The sequence below is a fragment of the Rissa tridactyla genome, chromosome 20 (assembly GCF_028500815.1).
Source record: "Rissa tridactyla isolate bRisTri1 chromosome 20, bRisTri1.patW.cur.20221130, whole genome shotgun sequence".
NCBI classification, from domain to species: domain Eukaryota; kingdom Metazoa; phylum Chordata; class Aves; order Charadriiformes; family Laridae; genus Rissa; species Rissa tridactyla.
This window is the reverse complement of record NC_071485.1, coordinates 3,395,463-3,419,318: the sequence shown is the minus strand read 5'-3', so window position 1 is coordinate 3,419,318 and position 23,856 is coordinate 3,395,463. Positions and strand designations below refer to the sequence as shown.

At 58.6% G+C, this 23,856-nt stretch overlaps 1 protein-coding gene across 2 annotated transcripts; it reads right to left on the bottom strand.

The window, feature by feature from the left end:
* Nucleotides 1-248: 248 nt before the first annotated feature.
* On the bottom strand, nucleotides 249-23,838 carry SNRNP200 (small nuclear ribonucleoprotein U5 subunit 200). Of its 2 annotated transcripts, XM_054224933.1 has the most exons (45): nucleotides 23,665-23,833; nucleotides 23,008-23,171; nucleotides 21,664-21,835; nucleotides 21,208-21,400; nucleotides 20,891-20,946; nucleotides 20,214-20,312; nucleotides 19,751-19,903; nucleotides 19,521-19,620; nucleotides 19,208-19,344; nucleotides 18,255-18,338; nucleotides 17,875-18,048; nucleotides 15,895-16,032; nucleotides 15,596-15,751; nucleotides 14,304-14,474; nucleotides 13,848-14,041; nucleotides 13,096-13,219; nucleotides 12,577-12,726; nucleotides 12,278-12,388; nucleotides 11,525-11,656; nucleotides 10,970-11,158; nucleotides 10,239-10,436; nucleotides 9,025-9,177; nucleotides 8,814-8,894; nucleotides 8,232-8,315; nucleotides 7,501-7,607; nucleotides 7,179-7,297; nucleotides 6,768-6,922; nucleotides 6,412-6,601; nucleotides 6,009-6,182; nucleotides 5,279-5,439; nucleotides 4,784-5,011; nucleotides 4,269-4,460; nucleotides 4,009-4,187; nucleotides 3,687-3,838; nucleotides 3,247-3,355; nucleotides 2,961-3,069; nucleotides 2,584-2,773; nucleotides 2,307-2,471; nucleotides 1,954-2,075; nucleotides 1,690-1,833; nucleotides 1,427-1,603; nucleotides 1,160-1,320; nucleotides 954-1,035; nucleotides 749-841; nucleotides 249-610 (listed from the first exon to the last, which is right to left on the bottom strand). In XM_054224933.1, exons 1-45 carry the CDS (start codon nucleotides 23,707-23,709, stop codon nucleotides 467-469), a joined length of 6,411 nt encoding a protein of 2,136 aa, XP_054080908.1. In that variant the 5' UTR covers nucleotides 23,710-23,833; the 3' UTR covers nucleotides 249-466. The 2 variants fall into 2 exon arrangements, with proteins under 2 accessions (XP_054080908.1, XP_054080909.1); XM_054224934.1 differs by lacking the exons at nucleotides 249-610; nucleotides 749-841; nucleotides 954-1,035; ... (3 more) ...; nucleotides 1,954-2,075; nucleotides 3,247-3,355 and having other exon boundaries at nucleotides 2,334-2,471; nucleotides 23,665-23,838.
* Between the last annotated feature and the right edge of the window lie 18 nt (nucleotides 23,839-23,856).

The following is a 23,856-nucleotide window of genomic DNA, read 5'->3' as shown; positions in this document are numbered from 1 at the left end:
GGGTGGGAGGGGGCGGCGGGGGCTGATTTACGCCCCCCCCGGTGAAGCGCAGCCCGAGGGGAAGCATTTACGTCCCCCTCTTGCGGGCTGGCACTCCTAGAAATGGGCTACCAAGCCAACTCTGCCTTCGTTAATTCTGCTAACGAACGTCTGCGAGCCCCACAGAGCTACTCGGTGAGTCGGGGGTCAAAGCGGTGGCGGCGCCTGTTTTCTCCCCCCCCCCACGCCCCGACCCAGCAGCGCAGAGGGCAAGAGGGGTCTCAAAGTTTATTCGAGCTGCCGCGCTCGCGCAGCTCCTTCTAAAAAACAAAAACACTGTACAAAGCATCGACACCTTAAAAAAAGAAAAAAAATAAATCGAAATACACGGAATCCAGACAAAGGGAGGCGACACAAGCGCTACCGCGGCTGGGGTGTGTGTGTCGGGGGGGGAGGGTGCTCGCCGGGAGCGCGGTGGCCCCCGAGGTTAGTCGGAATCGCTGTCGCTTTCCGCCTCCTTCACGTCCACGCTGAATTTGTACTCCTGGTCGCAGCCCATATAAGCGTCGCTCATGAAATACAGGGTGTAATTGTGCGTCCCCGTGGCCGGGGCTACGAAATCCAGCTTCACCTACGTCGGCGAAGGAAGAGCCGGCGTTAGAGGGTGGGGGGGGGCTGGAGGGGAGAAGGGGGGCACACCCGTCCCGCTCGCCCCAACCGCGTCTTTTTTTAGGAGTGCCACGTGCCTCCCCGTCCCCGTCCCGCTCACCTTGGCTTTCTGCTGCAGCGTCAAGCGCTTGATGGAGATGAGGCTGTTGGATTTGGAGTCGCCGATCACCACCCACCAACCCTCCTCGCGTTTCTGGTGGAGAGGGAAGAGTTAAGGGGATGGGGACAGCTCGGGGCGGGGGGGGACGGGGACGGGATGGTCCCCCTCTTCCCCAACTTCTGATGTCACCCGGTTCGGCACCTACCTGGGGGAAAAGGGGTGCGATGACGGGCCCCGTCACCTCCTCTTCACGCTCCAGCTGCACCAGCACCACCACGGGCCCCCCGCTGCGTGGGGAGATGCGAAAGCCAGGGTCAGGGCGTCCCGGCCCTCCCCCCCTCAATGCCCCCAGCAGCGGGGTGGCGCCCAGGGGGGGACCGCGCCACCCCCCTCCTCCCCTCCCCGCCTCACCTGCGGATGCTCTCCTTCTCCACCACCTCGTAGGACAGCTCGATGTTGGGGTAACGGTTACAGAATCGAGCGACGTCGGCGATTTGAGCGTCCGAGAGCTGCAGCAAGGCGTTCCGGTCCTCGTCTTCCATCTCCATGATGTCGAAAACGCTCTCCACCCCCTGCCAAGGAAGACGTTTTCAGCCTTGCGCTGAGCCGGGGGGGGGCTGCTGGGGTGGGCGAGGGGAGGACGGCAGCCGGGTTTCCCGCCCCCAGCCCCAGCTTTACCTTGTCCGTGCAGCGTTTGATGTGCTCGGAGGTGAAGTGAGGCAGCTGCTTGAGGTAGGAATCCTTCGACCACATGGCCTGCGTCACCATCTGCGCCAGCTCCATGGCGGCCAGCGCGGGGCTGAGCCAGCCGTTGCTGGACAACACGTCCACGCAGGCCTGGATCAGCCGGATCGCCTGGAAGACGAAGGACGGGGGACAGGTCAAGGAGACGGTGACGCGAGGCGGTGACGCGGGCAGGGTCGTCCCCGGCCCCGTCGTACCTTGCTGAGGATTTCCTCGGTGTCCGACTGCAGCTCGGCGCTCAGCTGCATGCGCGACAAGTGAGCCTGCAGCAGGAGGTTGGTCTTGACGTGGGGATCGTTGAATTTGGGGTTGGTCAGCTTGTGGGGAACTTTTTGGGCCAGCTACGGGGAGAAACGATAAACCCATCAGTGCTTTAATCCAAAAAAGTCGGGCGGCTTCGCTCCTCCGACCCCGCCGGAGGCCCACCATCCGTCTCCGAGATCCGAGGCGCTGCCGCTCACCTGCCGCAGCAAGTTGTCCTCGTGGTGCCTGATGGGGATGTTCTCGTACTCGGCGGCGTTGGAGATGATTTCAATCAGCCCTCGCACCTTGGTCTTGGCGTTGAGGGACATGCTGAAGAGCTCTGGGGAAGTCAGAGAAGCGGAAGGGGCTCAGGGAAAAGCAGGCAGCAGGAAACCCCCCGCTACGAGAGGTGCCTTGGGGCAGAGTGCGCGCGGCCTCGGGCTAAAGGTCAGGGTTTTTACACACCCCGCCACGCGGCCGGCACCTTCTCTCCGTCGCCCGCGGCGTGGCGGGGACGCGGGAGCACCCAGGAGCGCCTGCGTGCGGTCCCTGCCCCTGGCGCGGCCCTTACCGATGGTGGTGTAGTTGATGTAGTAGTAGGCGGCGATCATCCCCAGGTTCAGAGGAGCCACGTCCATCTCGTCCTCGATGCTGATGCACTTGGACTGCTCCAGGTCGCTCAGGGTCTGTTCCACCAGCTCGGAGAGGTGATCCGAGAGATGCCTGTGGGACACGCCTGGGGAGGACACAGCGGCATTGGCGGCTGGGTTCAGGAACTCCCCAGGACGGCGAAAAAGCTGCTCTGGTGGTAGAGGGTCCCCAGTTATCCTCCAGCCCCCGCCGCTCACCTTGCAGGTTGTAGTAGTTTGGATTCTGCGTCATCCTGCGATACAGGAAGGTCCAAGTGAGGTAATCCACCGCGTCCTGCTTGTTTTCGATGGTCTTGGTGACGATCTCGGCGTTGAAATGGTCGTGCATGCAGTGGTCCAAGTGCGACTCCACCGGCAGGGGCTCGTAGAGGAATTTCTTGAAGAAATCCTACAGCGGGGCAGGGGTAGAGGCGAGGGGTGAACCAACCCCAGCCCCTCCAAAATCCTGCCGCGCCTCCCAGGCGGCAGGGCTCCGCGCGGGGGTTACACCTCAGCCCGCCGGGAGAAGAAATCCACCCCCCAGGGCAGGAGACAGGGCAACGGTGCCCCCACCCCCCCGGCTCCCCCACACCCACCTTCTTGGATCCCTGGCACATGATGACGCAACGGCCCTCGTCGTCCTGCAGCGGGCGATTGGCGTGGCCCACCATCTGCAGCACGTCGTAGATGGGGTAATCCACGTACCTGGGACACGGGGAGAGAGTTGAGGAAGGCGCCACGGAAAGCTAGCACCGCTCTCCCGCCCTTCCCAGCCTCTGCCCGCACGGGGACGGAGCCCTTTGGGATCAGTCCGTTCCCTCGTGCTCAGCGCAGCCAGAGCGGGAGCGGAGGGAAGCCGCCGCGGCGGCGGGACGCACTCACGCGTGGATCTTGCCATTGTAGTACTGGGTGTCCATGATGATCACCAGGTGAGCGGCGATGTTCATCCCCCAGCAGAGGCTGCGGGAGGCAACCATCACCTGAACCGCACCTGAAACGGGCGCGGGGAGAGGGCTCAGCACCTCGGCGGGTCACTGAAATTGGGAAGGAAAAGGATCTGGGGCGGGGAGGGGGAAGAATCCGCGGGGAGAAGGATCTGGGGGGGTTCTGCATTCAGGCAGACGGGTCTCAGCATAAAGGGAGGTCCAGGAAAATGATGGTGAAGTTGAAAATCGCGGCCTTTTTGGACCCGGGAGGCAGAGGAGTGACCCGAGGCTTGGGCGAGCTGTTATTTCCAGTCCCAAGACCGTGGGCACCGCCAAGCTCCAGGGAAAAGGGGTTTGGGGTAGATGAAGCGGCGTGTCCCCGTCCCCCCCGCTCACCGGAGCTGAAAAGCTGCTCCACCACTCGTCGTTCCATGGCCGTCAGCCCCTCGTGCAGGTAGCCCACCCCGTTCACCAGCGTCTCCTTCAGGGTGTTGTCGTTCAGCTTGTCCAGGTACGGAACCAGATCCTTCTCCGCGCAGTGCAGGAACCTGCCGGAGAGAGGAGGAGTGAAGAGGCCGCTGCCAGGCCCAGCGAGCCTCTCCCCTCTTTGATGTCGCATCAAAGAGACCATTGCCCATCGTTAGTTGTCCCTCAAAACAGCCAAAAAACATGCCCCGGTCTCCGTCAGAGGAGGGACAACAGGCCACAGCGTCGTTACCTCTGCCTCTGGACGTCCGAGGCGCACGTGGTGAGGATGTTGATGGCCGTGAGCCGTGTTTGCTTGCGGGACGGGACGAAGACGATGACCGGCTTTTTGGGCGAGTGCTTCATGATGGCGTGATAGACGGGCTTGGCCATGGAGAGCAGGCGAGTCTGCGTGTGGCTGATGTTGAAGCCCTGCGGGGGAAGAGGAGCAGGGAGTGAGGGCGTCCGGAGACCGGGCGGAAGGAAAAGGAGAGGAGGTTGCCCAAACCCTACCTGAATGTGCAGCTCCAGGGGCACGGGGCGGACGTTGGGGTGGAAGTTGAAGGTGGAGGTGGCACTGCAGCCCAGCCAGTGAGCCACGTCCTTGGCGTTGGAGAGGGAGGAGCTGAGGGCCACGATGCGGATGGGACGCTCGATTTGGGAGGAGATGTAGCGCATGCGGGAGCAGATGACCTCCAGCACCGGCTGCAAGGCGGGAGAAGACAAGTTAGAGCAGGAAGAACCGAGCTCTCGGCGCCGCGGCCGCCTCTCCCGGCTGAGCTCCGGCCGTTTCAGCCCAAGCGCCCTCTCCAGGGAATACTCCCCAGCTTCCCGAAGGATATGCCCCTCCTAGCCCCAGCCCATCCTGCAGCTTGGGGAAACTCCCGGCAGGAAAAGCCGACCTCAGACCAGATATTAGGAGCGAGCAACCGTCCACCCCAAAGCGGCTCGACTACCGAGACTAACCCGAGAACGAGCGTCACTCGAATTCGTCGCGTCCCCCCCGCCCCTTCCCCTGCCAGACGCACCCCGTTTTCGCCCCCGATGAGATGGACTTCGTCCACGATGAAGAGGTTGACGTTCTGGACGTTCTTGCGCTGTTTCCAACGTCGCGAGAGGATGTCCCATTTCTCCGGGGTGCTGATGATGATGTTCCCTTTGCCCAGCAGCTTCAGGTCGGTGCTGGTCTCCCCCGTCAGCAACACCACCTTCTTGTTGAGACGCTCCTGGAACTTTTCGTACCAGTCCAAGAAGACCTGCCAAATATACCAAGGGATGCCGTCGTTAACCTCAAAAAAAAAAAATATCCTACCAAATCCCTGGAGACGCGCCCAGGCACACACCGACGTCAGCACGTCGGCAGCGGGACGGCGTCTCTTTGGCTCCGCAATTCATCAAAAGGCTCTGGAATCATCCCGAGGGACGTGATAGCAAAGAAGGGACGAGGAAAAGCGAAAGAAGGGGCGAGGAAACCAATCTAAGGCGGGGTAAGGCTCCAGTTCTCCCCAGGGTGCCGGCTTTACCTGCTCCGCCAGGGCTTCCATGGGGGTGATGTAGACACAGCGTCCCTCCGAGTTCTGGAGCAACATCCTCAGGATGGCAAATTCGGCACAAATGGTCTTGCCGCTTCCCGTGGGGGCGCCCACAAACACATTGTCGTCGCTGTTATACACCGTGTTAAACACTGGGGGCAGAGGGACAGCACAGAAGAGAGCGGTTTAGCAAAATCTTCGCGGATTCCTATCAAAACTCTAAAAACGGGCAGGGAAAAAACACAGCCTGGGCCCAGCCCGCACAAGGAGCTTACAGAAAAGGCTGTTTTAAGAGTTTTAGCCCCAAATCTACGGAGAAAAACAGTCTCCAATCTGTCACGGTAGCTCCTAAGTGTGAATTCCCTATTCTGGCTAAGCCCAGGCAGAGAAACACGGACAGGGCAGCCTGGGTTCCCTCAAAACTCCGTCCCTACAAGCGGCACAGCTGGAGAAGTTCGGGGCCAGCCGGCTCCGCGAATTAGCACGGCCGCAGCTTCCAGGCGCAAACCTGCTGCCGGTTTGACGTACTCGAGGAATATATCAAAGATACTCCGGCCCAGGGAGAAAGATTCGAAGCCGTCAAACCTCCAAGGCCCAGGGAGGTAGAGGGGATACGTGACGGGAGGCGATTCCGTAGCAAATCGTGGGAATAAACGCCACCAAACGAAGGCTGCGGGACTGAGAGGCAGCCCCGGGGGAGGCGAGCAGAGGCGCTACCCACCCTGAGTCTGGATTGGGTTGAAGAAAGGGAACTTCTCCTGGTAGAGGCTCTCAAAGGCGCTGTTTCGCAGTGCCGAGACGGGCAGCGGCTGCAGGTCCAGCAGCTCGGTGGGAGGAGGGTATTTCTCCGGTAGGATCAGGTGGCGGAAGGAAACGGGCAGCTGGGTCTCACAGGCTGTCACACACACACACAAAAAAAAAAAACCAAACAAAAAACCAACAACCCCATTTTCATCCCCAAAAGCACTCCCAACGGTTTCATCCGCCAGCGGCATCCCCAGCCCTGCTGTGACTTGGGATGTCAGGAGTCGTTCTCCCAGCACGGCACTGGGAGAGGACCGGAATCACCCCGCCTCGGGCCCCAGGGAGAAGCCCCGCTGTAAAACCGGCGGAAGGAGACTTACAGAGCCAGCGGTCGGAGACCACCCGGATGAAATACTGCGGGGGCAGCGGCTCGAACACGGGCACGAAGAAGGTGACGAGGTGCTCGTCCTGCGCGTACTTGGCTTTCAGCAGGAAGTACTCGTGGTGCAGGATGACTTCGCTGTCCACATCCTCCACCAGGATCCAGAAAGCTTCGGACGAACCGTGTACCTGAGCAAGGGCGGGCCGTTCACCTTCGTATCGCGGTCCAGATTCCCCCTCCTTCCACATCTCCAGGAGCTGAACGCCGGCCCTCCCCCAGCAACCCTGCCCCACGAGTGCCCTCCTTCCCCCCAGCACAGTATTTAGCCCGGCGCTATTTAGCCCCACAGCTCACTTTTTCATCCCACTGGAAGTCAGGAGCAATGGTGAGCTCCACTTTCAGGGTGGAACGGGTAATGGGTTGCAAATGGACGGAGAGCTCCAGCTTCGGAAACAGATGAACGTATTTGTGGATTGTCTTGCCCATTTTGGGCATTCGGATGAGTTCTCCTGCAGGACAGAGGGATAACAGGGTGACCAACGGCTCCCAAACGGAACAATATCCCTTCTCGGCGATCCGAGCAGCTGGGATGAGCCAGGGCAAAGCCTCCGCCGTCCTCAGGCTGTGCCAAGAGCCTGGCCAGTTCTGCCCCTTCGCTCAGACAGGGATAAACCCCCCCCCCCCCAGTTTCCGGGGTGAAAACACGGCAGAGGAGAACAGAGAGGCAAACACCTCCCCCTGCCGCGTTTGCCCGCCTCTCCCTACCTATTTCGTTATGGTTCAAGTCGTAGAGCCGTTCAAACGGGAAATTCTTCTTCTCAATTTTCTTCACCACTTCTTCAGGCAGTTTCTTGAACTGGCGCAAAGGGCACATGGACTGCCACCTGCGAGGACACGGCGGGGTGAGACAAGCAAAGGAACGAAGCCTTCGGAGCAGCAGGGTCCCCGCGTTGCCCAAGACCGGCCCTCGGCCAGAGGCGGGCGGCAGCTCCTTTACGCGCGCCCGGGCACAAACTTCCCAGCCAGGCCCCCGCTGAAGACTCTCAGCCGGCCCGCAATCAGCCAACGCCTCCGAGATCGCACTCACATGCGTTTGTCGATCATCTTGCAGAGGTTTAAGGTCTTGTCGGTGAGCTGGGCCCAGCCCCGGTTCAGGACGATCTCGAAGATGGCACGCATCAGCCGCCCGGCCGACTGGGGGGAGAGAGAGCGACGCTCAGACCCCGGCTGCCGCCACCCCATTTTACTCTTCTTTCCTTTCTACCCGCTCTCCCGCCCGGCCACACGGTCACAGAAGGGTTTGGGTGGAAAAGGAACCTTTTAAAGACCATCTTAAAGTCTTTAAAACTTGAAAACCAGGGCAATCTTTCGCGAGATCGGAGTGCCGTCCAACCTGACTTTATCGACACTCGCAGGGATGGGGCAGCCACAGCTTCTCTGGGCAACCTGGGTCAGTCTCGGCACCCTCATCCTAAAGATTATTCCTTATATCCAACCTAAATCTACCCTCTTTCGGTTTATAACTGTTATCCCTTGACCTATCACTACGGGCCCTGGTAAAAAGTAGACGTAGGCTACCCTGGAGTCCTCTAGCGCTGAATTATTTTGATTACGAATTGGAGACTCCAATGAAGACGGAATTCCCAGCCTGGCGGGGGTTAGACCTTCTCAGCCCTCCCGGCTCTAGTTATTTTCAAAGCCGTTTGTGACCAAAACCCACGTTTCCGAGGTGCAAATAGTTGTCGGAGACAGAGACGCGGCTGGACTGCGGGCATCTAAATGGGAAGGGAGAGGCCCCAGCCACGTTTCCTCCCTCACCTGGGTAACGTAGACCATGTCGGCCATGAGGGCAAATCCTTCCAGCTTCAGCTGGGAGATGAAAGCCTGGAGGAGCACGTTGATCTGGGGAAGCAGAACACAGAAGGTCTCAGCGCCCGATCCCGGCGGGCTGCCCGGCCGCACGGTCATAAAAGGGTTTGGGGTGGAAAAGGAGCCTTTTAAAGACCATCTAAGTCCTTAAAACTTTAAAAGCAGGGACATCTTTCACGAGTTCAGGTTGCTCAGAGCGTCGTCCAACCCGACTTTAAACACTCGCGGGGACGGGGCAGCCACGGCTTCTCTGGGCAACGCGGCAGGACGTTGACGCGTGGCAGGACAGAAGCGACCAACGGGGACTGACCGTCCCACGCCACAGGACGTCAACCAGAGACAAGAAGGACCTGCAGCTCTTCGAGCATCTCCTGAAGCAGTTCAGGATGTCCCACAGAGGGAAGAGAACGGAAATTCCTCCTCCCCCCCACCCCCAAGAGGGGCGTTTCCCATCACAGCTCTCCCCCAAAGATCACCGGTCCCCTCAAGACAGGCAGGGAAGTCCCCTGGAGGGGACAAGGCAGGGCTCACCTTGGCGCTGGGCTCCTCTATGCTCTCCTTCACCGGGATGGGAACTCGCTCCAGCAACTTTTGAAGCTCGAGCTTCTCCTCCTGCAGAAAACCAAGGCAGGAGAGGTGAGAAGGGTCCTTCCTCCCAGGCCAAGCTCTGCATCCGCCCCTGCGGCATCGAGACCGATGCTTCGGGGGCTGCCTCGCTCGGGACGGTTGTCCGGCTCCTCACCTCCCTCACGGTGATGTTCCTGAACTCCGAGGACAGCGAGAAGACCCGAAAGAGCTCGATTTCACTCAGGGTGGGTTTCAGCAGCTGATTGTAAGTTTGCATCGTCTCGTTGGTGATGTAGTAGTGGCTGGCGATGCGGCCCAGCTCCGTCACCTGCCGCAGGGACAAGAGCCAGAGTGAAGCAGCAGAAAGACACCCGACCGTGGCACGGGCAGAAGATGCTGAAGAGGAACCAGGCTGCAGCAGGGGAGACATCTCCAGACAAGCTAAATTTAAACTCTCAGGCTACAAATCACCCAGGGAAGCTGCTTTACCTGCTACACAATTCTATACTCTCCTGGTTTGGGCGACACCGCGCTCATTTCTCGTCTAATATTGGAAAAAAACCCCTTTTCCAGGACTCAAACTGGTGCCAATATTCCCTTTCCAGCCAGCTCTGGACCGGGGGGTTCAAGGTCTGGGTGTTTCCCAGCCCCCCACCAGGCGCGGGGACGGGACGAGGAGGAGCGAGAGCCGGGCACCGGCCCCCCAGGATTATTTCATCCCAGGAACGGCCCCTTCCAGGGAAATGAGGGAGTTTGAGGAGTTTTCTCTCTGGGATGAGAACTCCTGGCCCCGGTGCCGGAGCCCTGAGCCCTTCCCTTCCTCCCGCAGGGTCCCACAGGGGCTGTTCCCTGCGGGGGGGCGGGGGGGAACGGGCTGGGAATGATCCCGGTGTATTTTATATTGGTGTGGGGATCGATACTAGTTCTTCAGTGTCATTAACGTTCATTATCTAGTCTTAATCTATTAAATCTGTTCAGAGTTCAACCCTGGGGTTTCCTCGTTTTCCCCCTGATCCCCCTTCCCGGGTGGGGAGGGATCATTGAGAGAATAATCGTCTGAGCGACAATAAACGGTTGTGGGTTCCTCGAAGCGCAACGCATACATCCCAGCCTCCCCTTTCTCATCTGCCTGCCTCCGAAGCCACGAAAAGGCCAGGGGAACGTGAATTAGCTCGGGAGGCAGCAGCAGACCCACGACAGCGACAGACGGAGGGTCGGGTTTTTACGCCAGCGCCCTCTGCGCCGGCACACAGCTCCCGGCCACGTACAACAGCGGGTGCGAACGACGCCCTGGGATCCATATTTCATCAGCAAGACGCCTCTTGCGCCCTTCCTCTCAAGAGACGACGCTCCCGTCCAGCACAGCGCCTTTCCCACGTCCCGTCTCACCTGGAAGTTGCCCGTCTTCTTGTCGTACTTCACCAGGTTGTTCTTGTCCAACATGAGGGCCGCAGTGTGAACCAGGTCCAGGCGGCGCTGGTCCAGCAGCGGATCCCCTTTCAGATCGTCGTGGGAGATGCCGTAGAGAGTCGGGGAGCGCAGCATTCGGATGTACAGGTAGGTGTAACCCAACCAATTGACCGCATCCTGAGGAAAAACCGACGAGCTGGAAGAGCCGACGAGCCAGCAAGGCTGACGTTCCGGCTCGGGGCCCCAGCGCTCCCATTACTAACGTAGGATCCAGCCAAATCCTGCCACGTCAACCTCAAACCTCAGAGCTTGGAAGCCCACACGCAACCTCTTTGGATCGGGAGCCACACGGCAACTCTTCTCCAGTACCGGAAAAAACGTTAAGGAATTAAAAACCAAGAAAACCCACCCTCCACAGGCGGACTTTTCCCCAGTGTCCTTCTCCCTGCAGACAACTCTCTCTGCTCTGCATTACAGAAGCGTCACCCCCCCGCTTTCCTGACAGCGTTATGGCCCGGTGGTTCTCACGGCTGCCCTTCCAGATCTCTTAAAAATTTGCTTTCCAGACACTGAAGCTCGCAAATGTCTTTGCTCCCGTACGACGACGACATCTCTCCCCGACACAGGTCAGCCCTGCAATCCCCAGCGGCTCTCCGGGCACAACAGAAGGGCACAGTCGCACGTGGGGAAAAGCGAGGATTCGCACTCACCTTCGCGTTCTGGACGTTGCCGAGCACCGTCTCCGCGTTCAGCATGTCCGGGAGCTTCGACACCATCTGACTTTCGATGGGGAGCTGCTGGTTGAGCAGGGACAGGTAATACTGCAGCTCGCCGTGGGACGTGATGAGGATCCCCTCTCCTTTGGTGTCGTACTGCGGCCTCCCGGCACGTCCCAGCATCTAAGAAACAAGAGGGTGAGGTCAGAAAAGCTTCTCGTTCGGCAATTTCTCCTCGCTGCCGTGTCCTGAGCCAGATCGCTCGGGCTGCCGCTACTTCTAGCTGGCGGGAGACGCGCGGAAACGTCTCAGATGTGTCTGGGCAAGACACCGGGAGAGGAATGATTTGTCCTCTTCTCCCACCGATATCGCCTTCTCCTCTGCCCTCCCAGCAGGGCTGTTCCCACAACAGCCGAGAGAGTCGGAGAGCAGGGGAACGGGCAGAGACCGGGCTGAGAAAACACGAAAGCGGATCTCAAATGCGCCTCCGGGGGAAAGGAAAAATCCCGCCCCGGGTGCCGGCAGCATCTTTTGTCACCAGGACTTCACCTGCAGGATGTCCAGAGCACCCAGCTCGGTCCAGCGCCCCTTCTCGGGGCTGTACACCTGCGTCCCTTTGATGATGACGGTGTGAGCGGGGAGATTTACACCCCAGGCCAGCGTGGCTGTGGAGACCAGCACCTGCGGGAGCGAAACAGAGATCAGAGCCAGGCAGAAGCCTCTTCCTAAGGAAAAAAGGGGATCTAAAATGCTGGTCCTGACAGCAGAGACACGCACAAAAGGGACAAAGACAGAGAGGCGTGACCGTCTCGACAGCTCAGCAGAGGGAGGTCAGATAAACGGCAGGATCTTTGCCCAAATTTCCCAGCTCGCTGCGCGACCCCGAGAAAACCCTTTGCCTTCCCTTCATCACGCAGCCAGGAAACCGCTCGGATGGGGTTCTGCCAAAGTGGCGACCGCGAAGGAGACAGCCTGCTCCGGGACAGAGCCCCGGCTTCAAACACTCAGCGAGACCAAGGGGAGGTGTCCTTGCCCCCTCCACTCCCGGCCCCGCGCTTTTAGTTTCTATTCTTTCCGTAAAAATCAAGGCTGCCTTCATCGGGCACCGGCTTCAGTAGAGCGGGATGGGGGGGTTGGCTAGGCTTGATCCTCTTGATTTTGGAAATCAAGGACTTCCTTGATCCTCTTCATTTTGGAAATCAAGGATTTAGGATTTTCTTGATATCGGAAAACACGGCTTAAGCATTTCTAATGAAGTACCTACCCCAAACGCAGTAATTCCTCCCGGGAAGTGAAGCTCACCTGAATGTGCTTGTCGGCGAACAGATCCTCCACCAGCGTCCGGTCCACGCGTGTCATCCCGGCGTGGTGAATGGCGAAGCCATAAGGAAGGAGATCCTTCAGCTCCAGGTTCTGCGGCAGAAACGCAACCAGCTCTAGGTTTTCCCCCCCCCAGCCGAGCAACACCAGAGAGAAAAGAAGCAACGGAAGGCGAGCCCGCATCCCAGAGGAAAGGCCGCGAAACCGCACCGAACCGGCAGCGTCTCCGTCGCTGCATTCCTGCTATGGCCGCGTGGGAACAGCCCCGGCCGGGCAGTTACCTTGCACTGCTCGGCTTCGGTCCTCAGCACCTCGGTGGAGGCCGAGCCCTCCCGCAAGAAGAGGCCCAGGGTATCTTTCTCCAGGCACATGTCCCTGATGGCCCGGGCAGTCTTCCCCGTCTCCTTCCTGGAGTGAACGAACACCAGCACCTGTTAAAACAAGCACAAAGTACCGTCGCTGAGAGAGGGATCAAAGAGGCTTGACGCAACCCGCTGCTGGTGTTCCGGGTGGGAAGAGTCGTAGGACTAGCCCGGACGCCCCGCGAACCACGCGCCGAGCTCCTGATCTACCAGGGCAGCATCACAAAAAAAACTCCCTTCGTCCTAAAAAGACAGGTCCTAGGTTAATCAGACAGGTGGCACGGAGAGAAAACCTGCGTTCCTCCCTCTCTCAGCTGCCATCGACGGCCCAAACCCGCCCTCTTCTCCTCTGCAGTGTTTCTGCAGCGACGGCAACTCGAAAGAGCCTCACCAGCGAGCGACTGAGGGCGTCAGGAAGAATAACATCAAGTATCAAACCTGGTTCTTTCCAGCGTGCTCCATAATCTTCTCATAAACGATCTCGTTCATTATCTGGAAGCGTTTGATTGCCTTCTTCTCTGTGATACCCACATAGGTCTGCTCTAGGGGCACCGGTCGGAAGCTGTAAGGGGGGAAAAAAACAAAACCAAAAGCAAACAAGTCCCTAAAAGAGCAGAAGAACGGAGAATCGCTGCTACAAAGGTCCTGGCGAAAGGCATCCTGTACGTCGTGCCGCCAAGTTTAACGCGCTTCTTTTGTGTGTATAAATTGAGGCTTCTTTTGTGCCTCAATTGATTCCGATTTGATGGCCCGGTTAGATTAAACAGGGGACAGTAACACGTCTTGCTGTTTCCCGGAATTCATTTGCGACGCGCACGTGCTCAGGGAGCAAAAACAGCGTTTCAGGAACGACCCGGCTCCTATTTTAGGCTTCCTTCAAACCGCCCCTGCAGCGCGCGGGTACGGCGGAGTTTATCTGCCTTCTCCAAAGCGTCTCCTCGCACGAACGCCGCGGGAACCCTGGCACGCCTTTTGAGGCTGTATTTAACTGCTCTAATCCTGCGGACGCCTTTACCGGCGCATCCGAGAGCAAACAAATGCGCGTGGAGAGCAGGCTGAAGGCCCGGTGAGACCCTGGCACCATCCGACAGATAAACGCTCAACCGCCTCCACGGGAGGCAGGGCTTTCCCAGCTCTCCACAGCTACCCACCATCCGATCGCAAAGATCTCTCCCGGCTTTCCACGGTACCTGTTATCAAAATAGAACAAGCCTTTGGCCGGGTCGACTCTCAGGAAGGTAGCCACGTCCTCGTAGTTGGGGAGGGTGGCACTCAAGCCAACGAGCCTCACGTCCTCCTGAGTCATCTCGATGTTGCGGATGGCTCTGGCTACCAAAGACTCCAGGACGGGCCCTCGGTCGTCGTGCAGGAGGTGTATCTCATCCTTGAAGAGAGGAGACAGGAACAGAGTTATCCCCGCTCCAAACCGGCTCCATTTACCCATTTTTGGTTTAGTTTCGTAGCAAACCTGCTTGCGTGGATTGAGGGACGCTCAGCCCACAGCTCAAAGCCCGAGTCTCGCCGCAACCAAGTCCCAGAGACGTTTTGAACCACGTCGGGGAACCGCAATGCCGTAAGACACAGCGCCCCCCCACCATCGCCCCCCACCTCCGCGCCAGGGCTCTGGAGGCCCCGGTGCTGCTCACCAGGATGACCAGCCGCACCAGCTGGGTGTAGGTGCGCTCTCCTCCCTTGCGGGTGATGATGTCCCACTTCTCCGGGGTGCAGACGATGATCTGGGTAGCGCTGATTTCCTCCTTGCAGAGCTGGTGATCCCCCGTCAGCTCTGCCACGTTGATGCCGTAGGTGGCCAGGCGCTAGGAGGAAGCCCACGGGAGGTTAAGCTGGATAAACGCGCGTTTCCCGGGGCAGCGTTAGAGCAGCGCGGCCCCGAGACGCTCGCAGGACATACTCGTCCCACTACAGCACTGGGAGAAACGTGTGGGTTTCATGAACATCCAACAAGGGCAAGTGCAGGGTGCTGCCCCTGGGGAGGAATAACCCCCCGCACCAGGAGAGGTTGGGGGTGACCTGCTGGAGAGCAGCTCTGTGGAGAGAGACCTGGGAGTCCTGGGGGACAACGGGATGGCCACGAGCCAGCGATGGGCCCTGGTGGCCAAGAAGGCCAATGGCATCCTGGGGGGCATCCAGAAGAGCGTGGCCAGCAGGTGGAGGGAGGTCATCCTCCCCCTCTGCTCTGCCCTGCCCTGGGGAGGCCCCATCTGGAGCCCTGGGTCCAGTTCTGGGCTCCCCGGTTCCAGAAGGACAGGGAACGGCTGGAGAGGGGACAGCAAAGGGCCACCAAGAGGATGAGGGGACTGGAACATCTCTCTGATGGGGAAAGGCTGAGGGATTTGGGGCTCTTCAGCCTGGAGAAGAGCAGGCTGAGAGGGGAGCTCATCAATATCTAAAGGGCGGGGGGCCAGAGGATGGGGCCAGGTTCTTCACAGTGGTGCCCAGGGACAGGACAAGGGGCAACGGGCACAAACTGTAACTCGGGAAATAAGGAAAATTTCACTTTGAGGGTGGCAGAGCCCTGGCACAGGCTGCCCAGAGAGGTGGGGGAGTCTCCGTCTCTGGAGACATCCCAAACCCCCCCCTGGAGGCGTCCCTGTGCCACCTGCTCTGGGTGACCCTGCTCTGGCCGGGGGTTGGACGGGGTGATCTCCAGAGGTCCCTTCCCACCCCGGCCACTCTGGGAGTCTGTGGTTCACAGCCGGCTCTGACATCCAAAGCCCGTATTGACACACACACAGAGCCCAATGGGTGCGGGCTACACCAACAGAGATTAAAGGCACGACCCAAACTCATCCTCTCCCGACCAGCTTCTGCCAGAGCTCATATCCTTCCGTAAGCGTAACATAACGAAGCCACCACAATAAAGCTCATCTTCCCCAAGCTACGGTTCAAACGGGGGCGGGACCAAACCTCTCCTCACCTTCCCGAAGCTGCCCACCATCTCCTGCACCAAGGACCTCATGGGGGCGATGTAGATAATCTTGAAATCGTCCACGTTGATGGTTCCGTCGATGTTAATGTGCTTCCCTATTTCTCGCAACATGCACATGAGCGCCACGTTGGTCTTCCCAGCGCCCTGGAACGCAAACCGAACCAGTCCCATCAAATTCCTGTCTTCTCCAGAGTAACGTTTCGCCCGGAAAAAGATATATTTTCCACCCAAAAGATCCATCTTTCTGGATTCCCCATCACAGAGGGCCCGAAGAGCAGGATCCTTACCGTGGGAGCGCACAGCAGCAAGTTCTCATCCGACTCCAGCGCAGCCCGGTAGAGTTTGCTCTGAATACGGTTCAGCGTTTTAAACCCCTCGAATCCAGCCTGGGCGTATTTGGGTAACTTTTCCACAGAAACCAATTGCTGAAAAAGGGAAAAAGGCAAGTTCGACCCCTTTGTTTCAGTACCTCGCGGGCTGCAGGGCATATGTGAGACCTCAGCGACACCCTGCGGAGCAGCGGGGTCACGTTGCCTCCAGATGGCCAGAAGAGAAGCCCCGTTGCCCGGGGTTCGTGGAGCGGGTTCGGGAGAGATCAAAGGAGGCCCATTAGCCGGCCCGCGCGCGCTCCGACGAGTACAAGTCATAGTTGGCTACGTCATCAGAAAAGCGAATCCCCGCCGTGTTCTCATGACGGGACAGATCAGCCCACATTTCCGTTGCCAGCGCTGATCAAAAGGGGCAATTTATCAACAAGGCAGGCGACGAAATCAGCCAGATCTCCGGCCCACACCGCACGTCGCAAGCAAGGAAGGAGCAAAAGCGGAGCTGAGGGTTCAGCCAAGGAGCTAAACAGGGGGCAGGGGAGCCCTAAGACAGAAACCACCAGCACAGGATCCACGGTCCAGAAGCGAGAAACTAGAAATCAGGAACCTTCTTCGGCCGTGTGAGATCTCTTAGCTTAAACTAACGGTTCTTCAAAAAATGTGAGAGGGCGTCAAAAGCCACATCAGAGGCTGTCGAGTCCCAAGAAATATTTGCCACAATATTAGCAACAACTCATTGAATCATGCAGTGGTTTGGGTTGGAAGGGAACTTCAAAGACCATCTAGTTCCACACACCCCCCCCTGCCCTGGGCAGGGACACCTCCCACCAGCCCAGGTTGCTCCAAGCCCCGGCCAACCTGGCCTTGAACCCCTCCAGGGATGGGGCAGCCACAGCTTCTCTGGGCAACCTGGGCCAGGGGCTCACCACCCTCCCAGCAAACAATTTCTTCCCCAGATCTCATCTCAATCTCCCCTCTGTCAGTGTAAAACCCTTCCCCCTCGTCCCATGGCTCCCCTCCCTGCTCCAGAGTCCCTCCCCAGCTTTCCTGGAGCCCCTTTAGGGACTGGAAGGGGCTCCAAGGTCTCCCTGGAGCCTTCTCCAGGCTGAACCCCCCCAACTCTCTCAGCCTGTCCCCACAGCAGAGGGGCTCCAGCCCTCCCAGCATCTCCGGGGCCTCCTCCGGCCCCGCTCCAACAGCTCCGTGTCCTCCCGATGTCCCCAGCGCTGGAGGCAGCACTGCAGGGGGGTCTCCCCCGTGCGGAGCAGAGGGGCAGAATCCCCCCCCTCACCCCACTGCCCACGCTGCTGGGGATGCAGCCCAGGCTGCGGGGGGTTTCTGGGCTGACAGTGCGTGTTGTCAGCTCACGTCCAGCTTTTCACCCCCAGCACCCCCAAGTCCTTCTCAGAGCTGCTCTCCATCCCTTCATCCCTGTGCTGATCCCCGGGGGCTGCCCCCACCCAGGTGCAGGATCCTGCACTTGGCCTTGTCGGACCTCATGAGGTTCACATGGGCCCCTTTTTCCAGCCTGTCCAGGTCCCCCTGGGTGGCATCCCGTCCCTCCGCCGTGTCACCCGCACCGCTCGGCTTGGTGTCATCTGCAAACGTCCTGAGGGCGCCCTCCATCCCACTGCCCATGTCACCGATGAAGATACTGAACAGTACCAGTGCCGCTACGGACCCCTGAGGGACACCACTTGTCCCCTGTCTCCGTCTGGACGTTGAGCCGTTGACAACTACTCTCCGGATGCGACCGTTCAGCCAATTCCTCATCCACCGAACAGCCCGTCCATCAAAGGCATCTCTCTCCAGTGCAGAGAGAAGGATGTTGTGGGGGACCGTGTCAAAGGCCGTGCAGAAGTCCAGACAGATGCCATCAGTCACCCCGTCACTCAACCCCCCCTAGTGCTAAATACGGGGGAACGAAGCGGGATCACCCACCTCTTCGGAGCCAAAAGGCTTTGGCTTCAGGGCGGGCACGTGCACCTCCTCGTAGCCCTTGCGCTGCCTGCGGAAGGAGCCGTCGGGGAGCTGGCAACGCTTGTTGGCCATGAAGTGACTACCTTGGGCAAAGACCAGATCCTCCAGGTCCAGCACCTGCCGGGGAGCCAGCGCCTGGAAACAGGAAAGGGGCAAGGATTAGAGAACGACGCCCTGGGAGGGAAGGAAAAGCAACCGCAGCCAACTGGCAAGCGCCTCTTTAGCACATCGGGGGCTTATTTTCGGTATCTTCCTGTCTGTGCCACTTCAAATACTCTTTTTGCACTTCCTGGGGATGCTCGTAGGAAGGGCTGGGAACGGCTGACTTCCAAGAGTTTTACCTCTCCTCCTTGGTCCAGATCCATGGTCTCTAAGTCAGTATCCATCCGGGACTGACGGACGCGTTCCCGGCGAGAGCGTTCCTCCTGTGCGAAGAGATGAGAATTTCAGCCCTGGGGAAGATTTGCCCAACCTCCTCCGTGGCCTGCCAGGTCCTCCCGTCACACCGGGAAAGCCCGCGCCAACCAGAGAAGCCACGCGCCGCGATTTTCTTTCAAGCACGGACATTCACGTTAACCAGAGCCAATAATTTTTGGCAGTAGAAAGCAGTGCCCCCAAGGCCAGGACGTAAACCCGCCTTCCGGGAGAGCGGATGAAAGGAAGCAGGGAGTGAAGACACGCAAACCTGCAGTGCCCCAGCAAAAGCCCGGCCTGCTGCAGGCCAGCAGCGCTCCTCAAAACACAGAGAACCCAAAACGGTCCCTCACAACAACATAACCTGGGGTGGTTTTTTTTTAGCAACAAAGCAGGAATATGGTATTGATCCCCAAAAAACAACCCCCAAACCGGTCACAGAACCACTATTCTCCAAAGGCCGAGCAGAGCTAACCCCGCAGGCCAATAAACGTGTTGGGTGTCACATTCCAACGCCAGGTAACGAGGAGCCGATGGGAAGGGCCGGGGGTGTTTTACGGCGCCGAGCCTCCCAGCAAGGAGGCCCAGAGGTGAAACGGTGCCGTTACAAGGCGGTTAACGCCAGCCTAAAAACGCGAAACTTGCATACACCGACATTTTCCTGGGAAAGCAGACATCGGAGCGACTCAAAAATAAGAAGTGGTAAATATATCGCCCTCCTAAGCACCGTTTCCCACGGTTTCAAGATCCCAGCTGAGTCAGCAAGGCTCCTCTCTCACGAACAGCAAACAAAACACGCAGCCCAACGGTGACCGCAGGCGGCGGCAAGGCTCTCACGATTCCTCCGCTCGTCCCGCCTCGAGCCGCCCTCCGGCCTTACTCGGATGAGATCCTCCTTCTCCGTCTCGTGCAGCTGATACAAGAACTTGGACAGCTCGGGATCCGCTTCCATCTTCCCCATTATCCTTTCTTTTTCAGCTTCGCTTTGTGCGCTGGCCAGCAAAGTGCAGTACAAGACTGGTGAAAGAAAATTAAGGGATAGCAGAGGGGTTAAGGGCTGAATCAAAAGAAGAGAGCAAATAACAAGGGCCCAAGCTCCACGCAGCAACACCGATGGCCGCTAAAAAGCCTCGGGTCGCGTTAGAATCACGTCAGAACGGCAGGGAAACAAGGTTAAAGCGAACGCCGCTCACTCATCATCCGGTGCTGCCGCAGGACTTTAATGAAGTCGAAGGTGTTAAAGCCCAGGAGCAGAACGAGCTGGTTCTCGCATTCCCGGTCGTCGCTGGCAGTCTGGGAGGAGGAGAAACGAGGAACGGGCGGTTAACCCCGCGCCCCACTGAACGAGAATCCCCGCTTCGCACAGAACCGAACTCAAGCGGAGCTCAACAGCAGCGACGCGCAAGATCAGGTCAACGCTGACCTTCAAGATCTCCAGCACTTCGTCCGCCTTTTTTTGGGAAACGATGGCGTCATCGTAGAAGCGGCTCAGCTGCCGCTGGAGCCAAAAGGCGTCGATGTCTCGAGGATGCAGATCCTTCTTCTTTGAACTCATCAGCTCACCCGAAGCCACAAGCTTTAAGAAAAAGCCACAACAATGTTATTTTCCTGTGAGAAGAAAGCAGGCATGCGACCTTGGTGTTGCGGAGCGAGCGTTTGGGGCCTCTCTCTACCCAGGGAGAGGAGCAGAGACCCAGCGGGACGCAGCTGTGCAGCTGCCAGGCCTGTTAATTTTAGTAACGTTCCGTTTGGCCTCCGTCGGACAACAGCTCCAAGGCTCCTCTCCATCCACCAACAACCTTAACTCCATCCGTAGACCAAGAGCATCCCCAACCCTCCTCCAGACGATCCCCGAACCGCGTTTCATGCGTTCCTCGGTGACTCACGTTGGCCGAGAGGGTGCAACGGACAACGGCTTCGTCTCCCTCCATGTCATCATCGGACGCCTCGTCGCGCACTTCGCCGTAAATGTCCTCGTCGCCTTCCTGTTGCAAGAAGAGTTCCAGTAAGCGGCGTTGGGAAACATCAGAGAGCTTTTCCTCGCCGAAAATTAATCATCCGGCAGCGAGAGGAAACAGCCCGCCTTGTGCTTTTCACGGGAACCTAACGCTGCTGTTCAGGTACAGCACCACGTGGCGAGATTATTCCCGCTCTCTACAGAGCGGTTTTGCCAGCGTTTCCTTGGATTTGTCTCCCTTATCGTTCTCGCAAAACCAACCCCCAGGGAGCCTTTCCACGAAACGCTTCCAAGCAGCGCATCTGAACGTCTCTTTTCCTCTCGATCTGTCAAGTTTCCCCACGAGATCTAAATACCACCATCTGTTTTCCGTCGTACTGACTCACGATAAGCCTTGGATTAGCAGGATAACCAACAAACCCTCCCCACGCCAGGAAGCGGGATCTAAAATAATCCGGCTTCTCCTTCCTGGCAGAGACATCCCAGCCCGAGCCAATGCCCACTTCCCAAGGTGATAAGAGTAAAACGGGACAAACGCGGTCCCGGCGGAGCGAGGGGGGACAGGGCAGAGACTCCGCTGCCACCCCGCAGCCTCTCATCTCCTACCTCCTCATCGGACTCGAACTGCACGTTCACCCCGTACGTCTCATCGATATTGTCATCTGCAAAAGAGAGCGGAGTGAACTCATCGGAAAAAAATCTGGGCACCACATGCAAGGTTCACAGATCCACACGCCCGCCCACACCTCCGCGCATCCAAAAAGATGAAAAGAACATGGTTTGGGGGCTTGAAAACTGTCCAAACGTGGGGTTTTTTTGGCTTCTCCATCTGCAAACACCACCCTGGCTGTTTGGCACCAGCAACCCGACTTTCTGCCAGCCCCGTCCCCGAAGCCACAGCCCACGACAACGCCTTCCCATACCCATGTTCTGGATTTCCTTGTCGCCACCGTAATCCGTGATCTTCTTCCCCAGGTTGACCAGCACGTGGTAGCGGGTATCATCGGTCTGTCCCAGCAGCAGATCGATCTCCTTCCGCCTCTCCTTATCGCGCAGCTTCTCGTTCTTCAGCACCGCCAGGACCTCGTCGGCGGCTCCGCAGAGGATGTCACGGGGCTGCCAAAGGAATAAACGCGTCGCGCGGAGAAGAAATTTGCTACGTGAAGGGTACGGGGTCGGTCCCTCCTATTTCTGGACCCTCGTATGGCCACCAAAAGGCCACCCCCACAACATCCCCGAGCCCAAAAGCCAGCACCGACGGAGCAAACCCATCCCACGGGATGACAGGGAAAGATTAAAAAATCCAAGTGATGGATTTTACAGGTTTTCAATCCTCTACCGGAGCAGGGACACCCATCCCGAGGCGTCGCCATCCTCACCTGGTCCCCGAGAGCCGCCTGAATGAAGCTCAGCAACACCTCGTAGGTCTCGCGGGTCTCCTTGGTTTTGGGTTTGTAGATGATGCCCACCATCTCATCGATGCCCTCGGAGAGTAGGGTGTAACCCTTCATCTTGTTGATGTCGTGCCGGTCCTCGTCACGCTTCCTTCTCCTGGAAAGAAAGGCAGGGAAGAGAGCGCCTGGGTGAGCCCCACGGCAGAGCCCTGCTCCTGCTACTTCAAATATGGCTAGTCTCTTTTATTTGAAAAATAAAGAAGAAAAATACACGTTTTTTAATTTTTCCCTTCAATTTTAATCTATTGACATGGAATAACCAACTCCGAAGGATGAAAACAACGTCTCTGTGTCTTCCAAGTTAGAATCATAGAACGGTCTCGGTTGGAAGGGACCTTTCAGATCATCAAGTCCAACCATCACCCCAACACTGCCCAAACCCCCGCTACCCCACGTCCCTCAGCACCGCGTCTGCCCGGCTTTTAAATCCCTCCAGGGATGGCGACTCCACCACTGCCCTGGGCAGCCTCTTCCAATGCTTGACAACCCTTTCCATGAAGAAATTTTCCCCAATATCCATCCTAAACGTCTCCTCCTGCAACTGGAGGCCATTTCCTCTTGTCCCACCGCCTGTTCCTTGGGAGCAGAGACCGACCCCCCCTGGCTACCCCCTCCTTTCAGGGAGCTGTGGAGAGCGAGAAGGTCTCCCCTCAGCCTCCTCTTCTCCAGGCTGAACACCCCCAGCTCCCTCAGCCGCTCCTCACCAGACTTGTGCTCCAGAGCCCTCACCAGCTCCGTTGCCCTTCTCTGGACACGCTCCAGCCCCTCAAGGTCCTTCTTGGAGCGAGGGGCCCAAAACCGGACACAGCCCTCGAGGAGGGACCTCACCAGTGCCGCGTACAGGGGGACAATCACTGCCCCAGTCCTGCTGGCCACAAGTTCCTGACACAGGCCAGGATGCTGGTGGCCTCCTTGGCCACCTGGGCACACTGCTGGCTCACAATCAGACCCCTGTTGACCACCACCCCCAGGTCCTTTTCCACCGGGCAGCTCTCCAGCCACCCTTCCCCAAGGCTGTAGCGTTCCTTGGGTTGGTGTGACCCACGTGCAGGACGCGGCACTTGGCCTTGTTGAACCTCACACCACCAAAACATTTCCCACTACAAAATATTCCCAACACCGCTGAGTTCTACCCCGTTTGCAGCGCTAAACCAAACCAGAGCTGCATCGTTCGAAGATGGGAATGAAAAATTAATTGCCCAGAGCGTTTTTCACGCCAGGGCTCGGCACCCCACACCCCCCGCCCCCGGGCTCAAAGCTCCCACTCACTTTGCTCGTCTCTCCTCCTGCATCTGGGGTTTGGTTCTCTGCGCCTTGTCCCCCATGCGGGTCCCCTCCAGTTTGCCCACCAAGGACAGGACTTCTCCCGTCGGCTCATCCCGCCGGGTCCGGTCGATCAGCGAGCGGTCGGCTTGGAGGACGAGGTTGGAGTTCTGGGAGAAGAGAAAAAGAGAGGCATAAAGAGCAGGCAGGCAGATTTCCTTTTAATTTAAAACACTCCGCGCTGCTCGAGGCACAAATAAATTGTATCTTAATTAACCGGGGGGGGGCGTTATTTAATGCCCTCAATAGCCGCGATTTTAAACTTTAAACTGGGATTGAGTCACTCGGCCCCATCCTGGGGGTTGTTTCAGCCGGGAGAACCGGCACCCTCCTCGCCCGGGTGCTCGGTTACCTCTCAGTGCCCGGGAAGTCCCACTTTAAGGTGAAAAAAGTCGGGAAAAACCCTTAAAAGAGGATTTTAGTCCTCAGAACCTCCCCTCAACCACGTTAAAGGGCCGTTACACCCAGCAGGACGATTTCGCGGGGAGAACCTGGGCCGCCGCAGCGCGGGGGTAGGTTTAGAGGCAGCCCCTGGGTTAACGGGACCGGAGAGGGCCCGGTACGGGGCCGGTGAGGGGCGGGAAGCCGAGGGGCCGCACTCACCGCCTTGTACTCGTACTGCAGGCTGCGGGCGGTCACATCCGCCATGGCTGGGCCGGGCTGGAGACCGCGCCGCCACCGCCGCGCACCGGAGCAGGCCGCGGAACGCCACTTCCGGGTCAAGCGGAAGCAGAGCGCCACCCGGAAGCGCTTCCGCCGACGGGCGCCCCAACATGCCCCGCGGCTCCCCTCCGG